The following is an 18,606-nucleotide window of genomic DNA, read 5'->3' on the forward strand; positions in this document are numbered from 1 at the left end:
TACTTCAAGGAGTTGGACAAGTGACTGCAGTCAGCCTTCATTTGTAAATCAGGTTCAGCTCTTTTATGAATCAGTAGCAGTTACTACACAGCATACTTGAATCAAAACAGGTACAATCTGCTTCCTATCATTGACAATTTCCAATGAAACTTTATTGACAGCAATAGCTAGCTGTAACCAACCAATCACAAGAGTAACCATAAGCAGTATATAGTGACAGTTTTGCTTGCAAGGTCAGTCTCAAATGTCACACCATTTGATACACGGTCAATTGTACCATAGTTACATAACAATGGTTAGCAATTGGAGGAACATAGGTGTGTTCAAAAGTTTTTCAGCATACAAGTATAATTTGCTTGTCTTCGCTGCACTATACCCATAGTGTGGCATGCAAAGAAGTCTATGCATGCACCTTAGCCGTTATGAGTATAGTATTCTTTGGCATTGTTACAATAAATTTTATGGCAATTCCAGCTCCTAAACTGTTGAGTGCCAAGAGGAAGTGGTGGCATATGAGGGTCATGCCTTTGGCTGCAAGAAATCTAAGACACTTGTATCTTAACCATTTACCTTGCAAATCCTACACCTCTACTCTCATGGTCAGTATCTCTTAAAATTCTTGTTGATATAACTTTGCCATATCTTCTCAACAATGCTTCTAATTTCTGAGAGAGAAAATTAATTTCTTTAACTAACATAATCATTTGTTGAGTATTCAAAGCAGTTATTCAATGAATCACTCTAGTGTGACTCAATCTTCTTTTTAGGTAAATGTGACTGTATCATGTTAAGTGTAATTGAACCTATATATAAGTACAAAAAGAGACTATATTTTTCACCTACCGCTTCATCAAAATTTCGTGGAAGATAAAGAAAATATAAATTGGTGGGGTCTTGCTCTTGTTGCTATAAAGAAGAAAAGTATACTAATTTATGTAACCAGATTAATTTAGTACTCTGCTTGCACATAATTGGTCTAAAATTTCTTTTGTAAGTCAGTGGGAATACAAGTAGTGCTTCTGATATCCTATATTTGGTATACATTTCAGGCTATTTTTGGCACAAACTGTGACTTTCAAACAGACACAAAGACACATGTCATAGGAAACATTGCATTGGGATGTCACAAAACTGATAGGCCTATGGCATTTTAAAACAACTTCTTGTTTTAAAACAAAAAGACACAAATAACCCATAAAATTCCATCGTTACTATTAAGAAAAGCTTCAAGGCTTAAATGGGAATGCTATGTCAACAAGTATAATTATGCCCTCAATTTTCGCTGAATTAGACTATAAGCAGAAACAATTACTTTCTACACCAAGGAGGCCTTTCACAGAGTACAAAACAATGGCTCAGTGAATCAATTTAACTTAAATCAGTAAACCCCTGTTTTTTAGCCTGTAATTCACTTCAACTTAAGTTTCCAGGTATTGAACTGGGCTCCAAATTAACTTAATACCAAGATCTGTGATCTGTTTACAGACAGTAAGCGTTTCTACACTGTGAAACCAATCTTAAGACCAAGCACAGACAATTGACAGCACAGAAAAGGGTTTACTGGTTCACATAAGACTAAGCTAGCAGGGCCATTGTCTTGAATTTCCTTCAGCAGCCTCAAGTGTGCAAAGAGAAAAGTAACAGGTAACAATATAAAGATTTTGGATACATGAGTTATGTTTGTGTCACTCTTGCTAGCACATGTTCCGTCACATGTGCTCCAGGTTTATTTTTGACCATTAGTCTAAATACTACAACAATATTTGCATGATAATGAAAGTCTCCTGATAGCAACAGTCAATCCTCTTTAAACCAAAATATAGGTTTCCACACGTGCTTCTACAGATGGTCTATCTTGTGAGGTCAGAAAAATCTCTTGTTGTTTTATCTCTAGTGATCTGCAGGATATCCAACCAACTTATATAATAGGTTATTTTCTTTTGTGTACTAAGGTATTTCTTTGTCCTATTGTGGATGGACTTACTTCAACAACTGACTTACATTTTCATATTTAATAACATGAGGCATGACTTAACCCCCCTCACTGTGATTAAATAACTTTCTGAGGTTCCCCACCCTCAAATATTAAGCTGTAAGTAAAATTAAAAACTTAAGAAAATTAACTTTAATTTCAAAGTCATCATAACAAATTAAGATTTGAGTGTGCAACTACAGCACGGCATGCATTCTCGCCACAAAATGACCCACTGCATGACAGAGGATATGAACAGGAAGGGAAGAGGACAATGCAACATGACATTTGCTAACCTTAGCCATCTGGGCTTGAATTCCTTTGTTCTTCAGGGCGGTAACTGCTTTTTGTGCCACAGTGGGTGACTCAAAGTCCACAAATCCATACCCTGTTTGAATTAAAACACAATTTAATCAATAAACAAACAAAACAGACAGATGACAGAATAAAGGAAATGGCCAGCTACTGGTATGTTATTTCCCACACAGCATGTTGTTTTGAATATTTATAGTTCATCTACTATGTGTACTTCTAATTGGTAAAGTGCTGTTGTCTGTACGCATGTTGGAAGTTACTTGAACACAAGAAATCAAACATGTCACACGGAAGCAGACATCAAGAAGCTCTGACTACTGAAAAAAAATTCTTAAGATGTTGCATCACTGCATAAATGATGGCATAACACCATTAATCACTCAACTGACCACATCAGTCATAAAACCATATACTGCATCTGTTGTTGATTAAGTTGATATTCAGCTGATCATCGACGTCAAGTTGTCCTTCCTCACTTTTTCTTTCTTTATATATTTATTTCAATTACTTCTTAGCTGAAGTTTGCAACTCTTGTTACTAACAATCTTCCGAAAATAATGTTCTCAAATTTTTGCCACAAAGATAAGCTAAATTTAGTTCTAACAAAGACAAGAAAAGTCAACAATTATTGCTGAAGGATCCACACTCTAATGTACACCACGCCCCAGTTGTTCAAAGGGCGGATAATGCTATTCAACGGATAAATCGCTATCCAGCAGATAAGTGTTACCAAAACGTACTGTGCTATCCACCGGATAGAGATTTATATCCAGTGTATAGCGTTATGCATCCTTCGAACAACTGGGGCCAGAGCTTTAGCACACAAATTATGTTGCAGACCACAGGATTTGAGATCACCACAATGTCCTGATAATTTGTTTTTCATATATTGAAAAACAACATAAAAAAACCAAGCAACAACACATCGCATCAAGTTATTAAGTCCTCCTCTATAAGGACAAACCTTTCATGTTACAATGTGTGTCACTTCTCTTTCCCTCATAACCTAAAGTTACCTAAAAAAATGCCCTTTTTTCTCATGAAACAAATCATGATCACTGTTTGCTTGGGCTGGACGTAACCTTAGTATGCAATATTTTCTTGGTATAACACCAAATTCTCCAAGTTAGCCAAAAAGAAATGCATTCTAATCAGTTGAGAGAATTGTCTAATTTCACCTTGGGTTAATGAATAACTGAACATGGAGTTTGCTTGACTTCCCTCATTATAATAAAAGTGCTGATACCAAAGACAAAAACAAAAACATTCAGTTAAGGCTTTATGAATGTTAGAAGCTGCTGCTGATGCTTACCTTTACATTTATTAGTGTTCTTATCTAGAATAGCTTTTGTTGAAATAATATTTCCATATCTGTGGACAGAAAGAGTTTTAGATTAAATAGATATTTTTAAAAGCTAAATACAAACCAATCACACACATTAATTTACCAGCATATTTTTGACTGAAAATAGAGCACAACTAGGGTAGAGCTAACTTTTAAAGATTAAAATTGCATAAAAATGAATTAATCTACAAATAAGCAATTGAATGGATGGTGGATTGACTGGTAGAGACTGAGCAGAAGTGACTGAATGAATGAGTAAATGATGTCAAAACCAATAAAAAAATGATAGGAAAAATGAATACATTTAAGATTGAACAAATTGAAATGAACAACAAACCAGGCCTGAGAAAAAAATTAATGATTTAAGGAAGGAGCAAGCCAGAAGAATAGGGGAAGGAATGTAGAAAAGGGTATGTGATTAACTCAGATAAGTACGTGGTTGAAGGAAGAAGAAGAGAATCGAGTAATAGGATGTTGGAAGGTAACAAAAGACTAAGCTTAAAAGTAATGAGGAAAAAGGGGAAGGGAACAAAGCAGGGGAGGAATTGAGAAGAAACAAACGTCAAAAGGAAGGAAGGAGGAAAATGTGTTATGCACAAACAAGTTGACAACTACCCAGTGCAAAAACTTAGTACAAACTAAAATATAAATAGAGCACAGTCCAAATGCTTGGCAACCTCACCTGCTACATAAATTATTTAAATCTTCATCAGTTGTTCCAGGTGAAAGTCCTCTAATATATAGGTTTGTTTTGCTAAGCTTCTCTTCAGCTTCATCTTGATTGTCACTTACTGATAAACTTCTCTGTCCTGATGTTGGTGGTGGACTGCTTGGTATGTTATATGCCTTGTCAGCATGAAGAAAATGAGACAGAATGATTAAGTTAACCTCTTAACTCAGGAGAAGATGATTTTTGTGAGATGACAATACCTCTGATGTGTCAAATTAATCTTAATCAGTAAGATGACCACACGGGTGATCTTCTTACATGTATGTCAGCAATCATGGTATGACCTAGATGAAGCTCCCTTCACTCATAATAACCCTGAGGAAGTATGATGGTGCAGCTGTAGAATGAAACTAAAGAGCAGTTGCAGATGAATATGTCTCTGTGGAGTACAGTGTTGAAGTCCTATATTGGAGCCACAGCAAATTTAGCTTGGTTCCTGGTTGAAGGAATCTGATGAACAGCATACCTGACTCAAGCCTTCACATTATAAGGGGAGGGCAAACAGACCCCCTACCCCAGAGTGAAAACACTCTGAACTTTCAAACTAGCTTATATTGAAGGCTCTGCCAAGTATTTGCAACATCCAGGATGGAGCTATTTGCCAAAAAGAGAGTGAAAATGTCTAGGGTATTCAACTTCCATAAATTTTTGCATAAAAAATTGACACCACTTCCAATGTAGTGCATATATGTATCAGTTATACAATCAGGGTTACTTCCAACTTCCCAACCCTTACCCCAAACCACCTTTCCCCTTTTTTTTTAACATTAGATTGTAATCAAAGTTAAAGTTAATCAGACAATTTTTTTGGACATTCATTTTAACCAAATCATCAAGTAACACCCTCTCTCTAGATTCAATAGTTAAGTCTCATGGAAGTGGAGAAAGTATCTGAGGAACGTGATCATTAATCTTGGCTAGTGACAGGACCCCACCTAAGCAAAACCCTATGCAATAAGCCTGTCTATGTGATAATTGGGTAATACATCCACTTCATGTGTGATGCTTTCCAAGATTTGAGACTTATATCTGTGTAAAGAATTATTCTTGGGAGTCAAGAGCCTATAATCAAAACAGTCCAACTTATGAGTTATCTGTAGGATAACACAGAACTGGCACTCAAATGTGATTTAAACTAGCCTCTCTGAACTTTGTAAGGTTTATGATGTTCAGTAAAGCCTCCTTGACAAGCCAGACAGTTTTCTTTTTCTTTTATGAAGGATACAGAAGCCTAACTGTACAGATGAAATTACACGACTTTTGACCTGAATTTCCTGTCTGTTACTTTACCCCTTAACCACCAGCATTCAAAAAATGTAAACAACACAAACCCTGTCTAAAACTATAAGTTCAAGTTAAGATGAAGTGCATGCTACTAGAAATGTCTACATTCCATAGATTTTTGCCACTGGGAAACTATCCAACCATCACTATTTAAAAGAGTCTATGTCTACATGTAGTAATAAGGTAACCACACACCAGTGATTTAAATACACATGTACAATACTGCATTCAGTTAAGTATTATCATATAACTTTGCACACGTTTGTGGTTTGTGAAGGTCACCTCAAGGAGACTATAATAACTTGGATTTAGCATTATTACATAACCATACACGTGTTTTTGTACATGTGTAAATGATCTCATGGACACCCTTTCATCATTATATTACAAGACTACATAGTTGAAATGTTTCTTAAATTTGTGAGAATGGATTTGGCTTAACAAAACACTGTCAAACAAAAGCTCGATCATGCCAAATAGGAACATGATGTCTAACCACAATGTTCATGGCAAAACTTGTTTCAATTAATATTCTCAAAGTGATAAAATTATTTTCATGGAAAACTACAATCCACATTCACCAATATACACAAGAGGTACTGCTCCTCTTGACTGCCACTTCTGACCTGGTGTTAGAAAAGAGACTTGCTTGTCCATAGATATATTAAGTGTCACTATTCAAAAAAATTTTTTTAATTTTAAATTTTGAACCATCTTAATGAGGAAATGTTGACTATTTCAAACTAATCAACATAACAGTACTCTGGCAAAGGTTTCAAAATTGGTTAGTTGTGACAATTCAAACTCTGTGCCAGCATTGTTTAAATAATCCTATGCTACATTTGAAGACCTTTAACAATTCAGGAAATGCCAAGTATGGACAAAGGTAGATTGAGTTTCAGTGTCAATGATTTTGATTAAGTTTGTAACTCTGTGTTCCAATCTTTCCTTGAACAAGATGTAGGTAGGTATCATTGAGTTTTCAATGCACGTGTGGTTGTATTATCACTCTTTTGTGACTTTATAGTCAGGTAGTATTTGCTGGAACAAATAATTTCTGGGACTTTACCGGAATAGTTGCAACACAAGTAATCAAATTCTTGGTAGACACTTATCTTGTCTCATAATAACTGCATTGAATGGCAACATGGAGTACAATCAATACAAAAAAAACATCTATTGCCCTCTTTCTTGAAAATTTATATTGATAATTGCACAATAGAAATTAATAAAATTATTATTATTATTTCTTTTGAAAACAAACAATTTCAAACAGCTGATAATTTGCCTTTATCTTGCTTTTGCTTTCTTGACTACAATAATGGAGAACTCAACAAACTAATTGCTCACCGAATCTACATGTAGTGTTGGGCAAAAGTCAGTTATTCCATTCTTTTTGGCTGCATTATCCTAGATTTTCAAACATATGCCTCACATTGGAAATACTTTAATGAACTAGAGGAGTACCCTTCATGTTAATCGCTCCCTAGTAAGTACTCGTACAGATCCTTATTTCTGCGCCATTGACTTTCTCTTAAGAATAATTAATAATACAACTGCTGTGTAGCGCTGAAGTGTACCTGGTTACAAGACTGGACCACCACATTAACCCTGTTATTTCTTGCTGTATGGAATGCTTACAACCTCATGGCTATACTTCTGAAAAATGGCATAGCAAACATTTCCTTTTTTATCTTACCCCTGGATGTGCATAGCCATATATAGGAGCTGTTGGTGGGAAACGTGGTGATGTGAATCCTACAGGCCATGAAGGATATGCTTGCCATGTTCCTCCTGGACTCGAACGAATGTTTCGTCCTCCATGGTACGACTTTTGCTGCTGCTGTTGCTGTTGCTGCCATAGAATTCACAGTAATTTTATGAATACAATGGTAACAATCTTAAAAAAAAAACGAAATAATCATAAAACAGACTACATGCTAAGAAGAGAAATTTCTTCAACACTCCTGCTTGACAGTTGTAAGGGAAAAAAAAAAACACACTGATCTTTCCCTGGATTAACTGCTCTACTCATTCTTCCTGACCATTATATTAAAGTGCACCTACACCCAAAAATTTTTTTTTGCTTAACGAAGTAAGCTTATTTTTTTGAGTATTTCTGTGCAAAAATTTTTTTATTTGCTCAAATCTTCAATTTTCTATGCCCAGTCAAAATACGGAAAATCGGCTGCCATCTTGCCCCACGACCGAGTTTAAAGAGGAATGGCTCTAGTGGGTAATGTGACGTCAAATCGAGAACACGAAAGTCTGCTTTTCACACATTTTCACTTGTTTGGGAAGGTTGTAGTCGATAATTGTCCGAAAATATGCCGACTAAGTGTGTTGTAGAAGGATGTAGCAACGTGCGAAATTTGCAAGAGGGTATCGCGCTTCAAACAGTCTTCATACAACACACCTAGTCGGCATATTTCAGACAATATCGACGACAATCTTCCCAAACAAGTGAAAATGTGTGAGATGCAGACTTTCGTGTTCTCGATTTGACGTCACATTACCCGCTATAGCCATTCTTCTTTAAACTCGGTCGTGGGGCAAGATGGCGGCCAATTTTCCGTATTTTGACTGGGCATAGAAAATTAAAGATTTGAGCAAATAAAAAAATTTTTGCACAGAAATACTCCAAAAAATAAGCTTATTTCCTTAAGTGAAAAAAAAATTTTGGGCTTAGGTGCACTTTAAGAACTTGTAAACACAAAGTGCAGAACTGAGATATTGGTTTAAGTTTGGGTGCCTTGCACTGATGTGAGACAAGAAGTCAACTGCAGTCGCTACTGGTGAAAACATCACAATCATAACTCTGAAGCATAAAATGCAAAGATAGCTGATAAAATAATTATTTAGTGGGTATACATTGTGGGCTAAAATTGAAATTACAACCCTAGGACTGAAACACCCTCAGTCTTGTCATGGCACTTACTGTTTTTGGAAGGTTTACAGGTTGCTTCCTCCTATTCTGATTCTGGGGTTGTCTCATGGAAATCTGCACAGATTAAAATGATGCAAAACTGATTTAGATGTGGTGTCGATCTTAGCCGGCTTTCAGACTATCACAAGTTTTGAGGAACTTCTGGAAAGAAAAAACTGGCTGCCTGGAAAAGTAGTTTTAGCCTCTAAATGGGTACCGTTGTTATACTTTGTATGCAGGTGTTTACGGTGCAGGCAGACAATTGTTTGTATATGCATTAAGGATGGCTTCAATCAGTGATCAAAGTCTAACTACAAGTAGCCAGAGTAGAAGTAGGTAACTCTAACAGAACAACAATGGTTAAAAATGTTTTGTAATCTCCCCAACAAACGACCATTCATGCTTTAAATATACCTTGCCCCATAACAAACACACCCTAAATATTTTGAAATCAATGCGGAAAAGTATGTTTAACTTACAAGATAAAAAAATCCTGCACGTGGTGGACATTCGAAAGTGTAATTTACTTCTTTAGATAACTATATATTTATTTTGGCAGTAGACTGGTAAGTTTGTAAATGTGAATGTCTATGTAGTGCAATCTTTGCCATATAATTTCCCTGATGATTTCAACTCCACTTTTGTTTAGGACACAGTCATTGCATTTTTGTGGCTTTCATTTTTTTGTTAGATTACTTAGAATATTGCGCTAAATAAAAGACTTGTGTGAGCAAGAGTTCATTGACTTCTCAGATTTAATATGAACTCCACCTGTGTGCAAGAAAAAATTCCTTTATAGCTCATTGGTTTGTACATCTTTGGGCAGTTTGGCAAAAAGATTTTGGCAGTGGATATACCCAAAGTTTCTGCCAAAATCCTTGAAAAAAATTTCCAGAAGAATTAGTGGGAAAAGCATAGTGGGAAAATGTTCCAATGACATTTCCAACATAAAACATGATCAAAATGTTGTTGGGGGAATTGAGTAATCAATATTATGGATATCTTTAACAGTAGACATGGGTAATTTGTCATAAGAGCAAACAACAGTTATTCAGGAGTTTACAGTTGCATCTACTATGAGTATAAAAATATTTCGTTGAACTACAACAACTGCCTTGTTAAATGCCAAATCTGTTGTTTTAGTTCATTCAAATTCATTTTTGTGCTCCAGAAGAATTAATGATTTGGTAAATGGCCAACTGAAACTAAAAAGCATTTTAGGATACCCATCAAATCGAAGCTGTTTTTTTAATTCTTTAAACCAAACCTGGACTTAAAATAGCCCGAGGAGATTGTCAGTCTCGACGGCAGTATTTGTCACAGAAATTTGAGTCTAAACTAAGAAAATTGAATACAACACTGTCTCCTTTAAAAATTCGAAATGGAAAAGTTTTAAAACGAGAACGTGCTTCATGAGAACTCTCTAATGCCTATTGCGTAAAATGCTATGCGAAAACCGCATGAGCTTAATGCTATAGAACGTTAACGTAAATATATGTTGATATCGATTAACTATTTTTCCTAGAGTACATAAGTTTACTGGAAACGCAAGGTCAATTTGAAAATATTGATAATTGGCGGTTATTTCATGATAACTGCATTTCCTGAGTAAACAGTAAAAACGGAGAATACTCCGATAACGTTACCCTGCGAGCATTCACGATGTCGCGAAATTCTATTCCTATACATACACAAACAAAAACACTTGGAGCCCACGGAGGATATTATTCTCGTAGGCGATTAACCGTTCAAATACACAGTTTTGGAGAAAACCTAAATAACGTAACTGTAGTGCTCGTAGTGCTAATATTATGAAAGGAGAGAAAAGTTATCCAAGGTTACTTCTAATTCAGCTAAAAAAAACAATGTTGCAAGTATGTTCCAATTCTGGTATATTGCGCTTAGCTCACTATGACACATATCGCACCAGTGTTATTTTTGAATATTCCTTACTCTAATTTTCCTCGTTAAGCCGAGAAACAAATTGAAATTTATGGTAGGCTTTTCAGAAATGCTTTTAAGGATTCACGAAAAAGAGACTCATCTTGTTTTTTGGGGGACAATTCATAAAACCTAACGTAGTAGCTAAAACAAAGATTGTTCTATGACTGAAAATTTCGTTACCAGTAACATCAAAATAAGGAAATACAGCGGGAAAATGCATCTGAGAACTTATGTCTTTACTTCAGATTGCTGTGTGTTGACGAGGGACGAAAACAGCGATATAAAATTACATTCAATTTGTCAATTTAATCCGGAGAAAGTCGCTTGAACGGTCTCAGAGAAGATTCCTTAGACTGAATCCAAATTTGTTTCAAACAACATTTCCCGGACTACACATGGCAACAACGAAGCTTTTTAGATCCGGAAACCAGATTTTTTCGGCGGGATTCAAGAGTAAACAAAAAGTTCCCGTGACTAAAGAACTTCCGATGTCCTATTGACAAAATAAGATGAACGGCGTCGAAGCTTTGATCGTAATTTGAAGTCAATTAACCCAATCGTGTCTTACATCGATCCCTCTCTTACAATCTCCAGAAGACTCCTCGCTCCCAGAATGATGAAGTAGTTTAATATGTGGGCGATGAATTAGCTACAAGGATCCTCATGACGGCGGAGATTTAAAGCATCATCAATCTCAAACAGGCCGCCACATATAAAACCGTGTATTGTAGAATGTAAATTAGCAAGCTTTGTACGCTTTTCGATAATTTCGTTGACGTCTTCGGATAAGTCACGCATAACTTTTGTCGTGAAAACCTAACTTCCGTCAGCAAAACCAGTACAAGGCCGTCACATCGCCGTAGAATTACTTATCTGATGCTACGACTCATCAACAAAGACATCGAGAGGAAAGAGGAGTTATAGGCAGACTCCGAAATTTCTACGTGAATACTTACTTGATTTCACTAACGCTCAAATTGCTCGTTATCGCCAAAAATCTCCGAAGACGAACGGGAGAAAGACACTCTCTTTCATTTTAGTACAATTACTTCTTTGCAAAAGGGAATAAAAATAAATAAAGGAAATGACAGCAGTTGTAAATATTACATTCAAGACGCAATGTAGCACAACTGGCGGCTCATTTTAATCAGGCTGAATATTTACCTCGCATTCGACGATCAACCGACGCACAATCCTCTAGTAGCGAAATCGCGGGAATCAAAACTCTAGAAAACAACCCGACGATCGGAACAGGGGTCCTCGCGTATAAAATAGCTACAACAACATGATTTAATAACAAATTTTATCTTTTGCTTCACTCTTCACTAGTAACGCGAGAACTGTGATCTTATACGCTGACCATAAGCGGATACCACCGATATCTTAGCAAAAATCCTAACTCACATTTCATTTGTGACTATAGAAAATGTCCTTTGGAACATTGAGACCCGGCAAAAGGACAGGATTTGGCGCGGTCTTTTGAGACATTTAGTCCGCACTGCTCCGCACAGTTCCGGTAGTTGCTGAAGGACAGAGTTTTCTATGAATTTGCTACGCACAAAAGATCTACACCAACAAAGCCGTGTCGTGGGAAATTACAATCCCACTACACAATCACAATCACAAGATGACTACTGCTCAAAGATTTCACCAACTCAGCTCTCGAAGTAGCGAAATAATTATTGCGATTTTGTATACAAATGACACCGAAAACGCGGGAATGTGGGGAATTCGCGGCAACTCGGCGGCCGTAACACGCGAACATAACCAGCAAACACTGCCAAGATTTCATTATTCATGAACGTGCAATAAACGCTAGCTATCTAAAATGAAAGTAAAACACGCCAAACACCGCGCTCTGGCTTTTAACAGCGCTCCATAAGAAGCGATGATGATCAGCGTACAGCACGTCACATGATGAACGGATGTGGAAAACTACAAGAATAATCTTAGAGGAAGGTACCTTCTTGTCATCCTTTTCCTGTCCATTTTTGTTGCGATTTTCAACCTCCGCGGTAGGCGTTTCGTCTTCCTCCAGCGTTTCTCCTTCAGGTAGATCCCTGGTCGCGTGATCCTGAGGCGCTGCCGAGTCGTGCGGCCCATGAGAGGTGTGCGATTCACCATCCTTGGAATGCGTACGGTCTTTGTTGCTTGTTCGATCAGTTGTCATCGTTGATGTCTCTAGAACCTGAACCAATGAATCGCTCATTATACGCCTACAATCCTACAAGCGATCAAGGGCCTCTTCATTCCAGTTGCCCTAAATCTGAAAATTGACAGAATATACTTGTAAACACAATGTAAACTTAAAACATGATACAAGAGAATCCAACCTCAAAGCTGGATTCAGTTGAATTTTGTAACACGAAAAGGCACTATGCTACCACTATGTTTTCAAAATGCCGCTCTTTCCTGACACCAACAACTGTCCTCGCGACTCGTTCGCCCGCGTAACCTGCTCAACTGTTAGTCCATATGAGCAACGCGCGTCAATCACACCGATTTTTAGAGCCAATTTGCATTGACTGAGCTTTACTTTCAGCTGCAAACGGACGCAAAGGCTAGTCGATCGGACGTAAACAAACCACACACACACGTGGCCACGGATCGCTTCAATTCGGCAGAAATCTACGAACGGATCACAACAAGGCTTATCTCCCACTAAGAAATAAGATGTGTGGAAGTTGGTGCTTTACCCTTATAAAGAAAAAGCGCCTACTACAGTAACATCGATCGCAGATCCAAATGTTTTTACGACAATATATTCCGTGACGCCATACGATTTTCTTTTCCCGCCACACGCACAGAGCATGTAAACTTGCTCCGATCAGCTAACCTCTCAACGTCAACTAGATACAACACGCAAACTCCTTAGTCGCGAACTCGATCATCAAATCACAAGCGAAGTGAAAGGTACCCTCTCGTCAGCCGGCGAGCACGTGATGACCTTTCAGCCAATGAGCGGCCCGGCGGGAAAGCTCTACAGCGGGGGCCGCTAATTGGTAAATGATTTATTTTAAAGAGAATAGCGCCACTGAGACGGGAATCCCGCTGGCGGCGATCGCGGGAATTCGTAAACTATCGGTGAGCGAAGTCGTTCGCCATTGTAAAGCGAAGATTGTTAGCCAGAAATAGAGCTTTTGTGCGAAGTTTCTGCATGGCGTCGCTAAGCATACAAATAACAACGAACAATAAAACCCTGTCAACTGTCAGCAAGGCGTTGTGCTTGACAAGTGTTGGGCCAATCGGATGGGTGTATTCGGTTTGTTTACTTGTCTTTCTCCGTAACAATAGCCAAACTATTGAATGAAGCTCCCTTCCCAAGTGGCTCTAAACATGCAGGTGAATCTGCTGCGAGAGATCCGCTGCGTGAATGATCGTTGAAAAGTGAACACAAGTGACGAGTGCACCAACAGCCATACGGTGTTATGGCTGAGAAATAAAATGAGTTTGCACTTAAGCTAATCTCATCAAATCTCCTCACTTGTACAACGGTTTGAGAAGCTTGATATCCAAGAGGGGTTCTCTTTCTCCAGATAACTGCCGGTTGCATATCCAGTTTGTTTCCTAATTACTTTAACTTCCCCACTGAAATGATTTACTCAGCACGCTAATCTGGATACCATCCTAAGTAACCGTGTCTCCTTTCTCCTGTTAATTTCTGAACGTAGCTACAAATAAACTGTTTCGTAGTGGTCGCTGTGATTTTTCGACATCACCTTAACAAATGATGTCTCTGGCGAGTAAAAAAGGACATTTGGTAGAAAACCGGCATTAAAAGGATAAGAATCTCTGGGTGGCCCTACAAATCTTGTAAACAAATACAAAATGGCTACAAAGTATTAAGCTAGAGGGGAGGCAGAAAACAAATGGATGAAGTGCATTCAGTATTCAAAATATTTTAGCACCATCTAAACGCATTTACGCGTACAAAATGTAACGATTTTTGCGGTACGAGCGAGATGCAGTGTTTTACCTACTTGTCGCAGCAGTAGGGCCTTGTAACCCGTTTGAGATAACCGTAAAAAGCAGCGTGAATATGTGGGCTACACTTCCAGTGACAAACCGTTAGATTGCAGAGAGAACAAAGAGCGGTCCTTTGGAATCACTCGCTACGCCAGAGTGATTTCTGTGAATAATTGATGAAAGGCTCTCTTTGAAATCGTTTGATTTCCATTTACCACCATCTAAACACGCATGAAATATTTCTGAGGTTGTTCTCAGACGGCTTGTTACGGATTCAACGATAGGATCGCTTTGAAATGGTGATAATTTCAAGACAGATATAGGAGCCATCTATTACCGACCTGTTTCGTGTGGAGATTGAAAGCACGCGAGCCTCACATAGAAACAAAAACACGCGTAGGAATCATGAATATCGTGATTCGGCCACAAAAAGAATAGCTTTTGTAGAAGCCAATTAAAAATTTTCACGCTATCTTTAAACGACGCCCTGTGTGCGCTTTTTACAAATAATGGAGAATTTTCTTCAAACGATGAAAAGTGATAGACCTACGTACAAATCCGAGGGAGCTTTTGAAGTTTTTTTTGGGCCATTTATTTCCTGTTACTTACTCTAGAGATCAGAATTTGGATCGGATATAGATGACGGGTCCTGTAACAAAGCTGAGCTGGTCCTTCTAATGAAAAAAGTTTAAACAAATCTTGACTTTGACACATTTATGATGTGTTAACTGTTATTTTCTACAAACAAAAAGTTGGTGAAACTCTTCTAATTGGTAATTTTCCGAGACCTGCCATAAACTCTAAATGAGACGGGAGGAACATTCTTCTTTATCGAAATGTTATAGAAAAGCTCAAAAACATCGTAAAAATTTTCAACCGTTTTGAAAAGTAATTTATGAAGATGTATCAGACAATGTGTTATATGTTTCAGAGAAATATCATTCAATGCAGTTAATCATAAAAGATTATTTGTTTAATGCACAAGACTTTGTCTAGATGACTCAATCGCTATAACGAAAATGTTTCTCAGTCTTATACAGTCCTGTAAACGGTTGAGTTTTGAATTTTTAGGTAAATATTTCCCACGAACTTTGTTCCACCTCAAAATACGAATAGAAAAAGGATTAAATGTTGAGAAGCTCAAACATATTTAAGAGTAAATGAAAGAAACTATTAACCCACCAGAAGGCATGTGCTACAAAGAAATCGTTTAACCAATTCACGGTTAAACCTAAAATGACGGGATGACTACTTTTGCTAAAATTTACACCCTTCAAATACTGTTGTGAACATTCTTGATAACGAAAATAGATTGTTAATAAAATTTTCGGGGTTAAAATTGTTCCAGTTAACAAGATGTTAACCTATTTTGTTCTGATTGTCTTTACATTCAGAAATTTTAATTTCGACACCTTTAAAAGTAGTTGCTACATGGATAAAACATAAAATTGCAAATTAATTAAACGAGCACAATTTTATACTTTTAAAATAGTAATATTACTGTATTCAGGTGACATAATCCCGCTTTTGCTCTTCTCTCGATGTTCATGAAGATTTGACTTTCAAGCCGATTTATCAATACTAAAGCTATATTTTTAAGTTTACCTCTTCACGTTTCTTCTGATTTACAGTGTAAAAGAATGGGCAATGGTTCCAATCAGCTAACAAAATTCCTGTTTTATTCGGAACCTTGTCAACGTTTGTGTTGACGACTATTAAAACTAACTAAAAAATATTCTCTCTCGAAATAAAACAGCAGATATCACGTTTCTACCTTTTTCTAGGGAGAAAAATACTAAGTTCTAAAGTCTTAAGTTCTACATCTGTTGTTTACAGTAAAAGCGTTAAAGATGAGACTAACGAGAGGCTCTGCTAAGGCACAACTTAAACTCATCATCATTCCCGACAATTGTTGTCAAGATAGCTATCATTAAGAAATGTTCAAAACGAAATCTCAGGGGATAACCTCGGAAAATGTGATATAAAAAAGGAAAAGAATGGAATAAATCACTTCATGGCTTAACTTTTCAAAAAAGGAATGGATTATTTAACAATTTAACGAGGTGGACAACTTCAAATCTTGTTTCAAAACAGGGCATTAGCCGTACTCCAAATTTATCATTCCAAATTTGCGACAGGGATTCCACTAAACTCAAAATAGTGAAATTTAAGTTAAACATAAATGCAACCAAGTGTTCCAAACATTACGGTGATTCAAAAAGGGGTTCATGAAGGATGTTTTGATTTTGCTTTCAGCAATCAACGCATAAAGCTGTTCTCACAATCAGGTTAATAGACCCACCAAAGCCACATAAAAATTGATTTTGCCGTACTCTTTTTCAGTTTTCAAATATCGCGCCCAGTTTTTAGTGCAGGTGCGAACGTAAATGGCGTTATCTTATTCGATTTAACAGTAGATTACTGATAGCATGGCTCCACAAAGCTAGCTCTGCGCAGTCCACAAGAATGAACCACGGAAAGATGCCGGACCCCTCATTGGGATCGACTAGATTAGTTAGTGGCGAGTTCTTCGTCGAGAACCACCACTGAATAAATGCACAAGACAAAACATGAGCCTCGACGTTTAACACTGAAAACATCCCGTGCGAAAATAGCCAATAAGCTATTGGATTACGCACTTGGTTGAAGAGATGTGCAAAGGATGCGCAGTGTGTTGTGATGTACATAACCTGTTTGTGCCTCGTGTACATTGATTTTTGCGCCGCGGAGGCGAGGAGTAACAAGGAAAACGCTCAACTACAAAGATGTACAATTGTTTCGATTTGTAGGAAATCTGAATTTCAAGGAAAAGAGCCTCAATCTTCTTTAATTTCTTGCCAACTTAAAAACCCGTTTGACATAATTCGCTTTGAGGGAAGCTTTCAGTATTTTTTCGAAGCAAGTTAATCCAACAATAGAGAAATAAAGGCTGATAGTTTCGAAAGAAACTGTTTGGGGCTGCGTCGGTGGGAGTAACGAAATAATTTGGATATATCAACAAAGTTGAAATGGTAAATTGGCCACCGTAATGATTACAAAAGCTGACGTTTCGAGCGTTAGCCCTTCGAAACGTCAGCTTTTGTAATCATTACGGTGGCCAATTTACCATTTCAACTTTGTTGATATATCCAAATTAAATAGAGAAATAAGTTCGTAACTTATTCCGAGAAAAAAATGAAAAATGCTTAGTGTTACCGTTTTTTTGACAGCACATTGTTATTTGCAGTGAACAAGTGTAGCACTTACTTCACTATAGAACTTCTACAGTTTCCATCAATGCTTCTTAAGCTAAACGAAGTATCGAATACAAATGATAACACTATCTTATTTGAAGACGAGAAGTATCCATCTCAGTTTAGCAGTTTGATTTGTAGTGCTAAAGCAAAATATAATCATAATAGACTCAAGATCAATATTGTAATGTTTGGTTTTATAAACTCATCCGTGCCAACTTGCATAGAAAACACAATAGCTTTCAATAGCAACTACGCTACTCCGTTTATTTGGTCGACGATTTAGTTTGACTCATTGAAAAGGCGCATGCAAAAAGAGTTGTTTGCCTCGCTGATTCCCAACTTTCTCCTTGAGGTGAAAGTGTATGGCTTCTTGTTGCATGAATGAATGGTTGAGGACAAATATCTTCGAGTTTCACTCATTTTGGCATCAAAACAAGTTTTTGAATCTTGTGCTTCAATCTTTGTACTGATGCATCTACAGATATAAAGCGTTATTCGATCGTGTTCGCAGTTTAAGAGAAGATCTTTACCGGCACGGAATAGTCAAGCTTGACAAATGATTATTCACACAGTTATCTACGATACGAACTTTCAATGTTACCAAACAATGCCATGTTAAGATATGATCGATTAAGATTTAGAAATCACACCCGCCTTTTGCGTTTTGAGTACAAAAACCACTTCATTCACAGAGTCGAGTGGAAATTAATCAAGTTGCCCAAAACATTTGTTAGCTTTTATTATTTTTCGCAGTTACACGAAAGGACAAAAATACAATCAGTCTTGTCTTAAATGACCCCGTATGGTAAGAATCAGTCGTAGTTTGATCATAGCTGAATCGCAAGCTGGAAGCCACTCTTTATGGTCACTTGTAAAACGCGTCTTTTT

At 37.2% G+C, this 18,606-nt stretch overlaps 1 protein-coding gene across 6 annotated transcripts in view; it reads right to left on the minus strand.

Annotated features, from left to right (window-relative positions):
* Window positions 1-18,606, minus strand: part of LOC111326376 (RNA-binding motif, single-stranded-interacting protein 2) — a 45,545-nt gene that overhangs the window by 10,491 nt on the left and 16,448 nt on the right. For 3 of the 6 annotated variants that reach the window (XM_022930359.2, XM_088740436.1, XM_022930357.2), the window contains 8 exons: window positions 12,480-12,782; window positions 8,585-8,647; window positions 7,346-7,501; window positions 4,315-4,478; window positions 3,600-3,658; window positions 2,269-2,360; window positions 844-906; window positions 571-665 (listed from right to left, as the gene is read on the minus strand). In XM_022930359.2, coding sequence (XP_022786094.1) covers window positions 571-665; window positions 844-906; window positions 2,269-2,360; window positions 3,600-3,658; window positions 4,315-4,478; window positions 7,346-7,501; window positions 8,585-8,647; window positions 12,480-12,725 — 938 coding nt within the window. In that variant the 5' untranslated portion in view covers window positions 12,726-12,782. Of the gene's footprint in view, window positions 1-570; window positions 666-843; window positions 907-2,268; window positions 2,361-3,599; window positions 3,659-4,314; window positions 4,479-7,345; window positions 7,502-8,584; window positions 8,648-12,479; window positions 12,783-12,900; window positions 13,096-13,212; window positions 13,418-14,492; window positions 14,752-18,606 lie in introns of those variants that run through there. The other 3 variants (XM_022930362.2, XM_022930358.2, XM_022930360.2) reach the window with 3 other exon arrangements.

This window comes from Stylophora pistillata, chromosome 12 (genome assembly GCF_964205215.1).
Source record: "Stylophora pistillata chromosome 12, jaStyPist1.2, whole genome shotgun sequence".
Lineage (NCBI taxonomy): Eukaryota > Metazoa > Cnidaria > Anthozoa > Scleractinia > Pocilloporidae > Stylophora > Stylophora pistillata.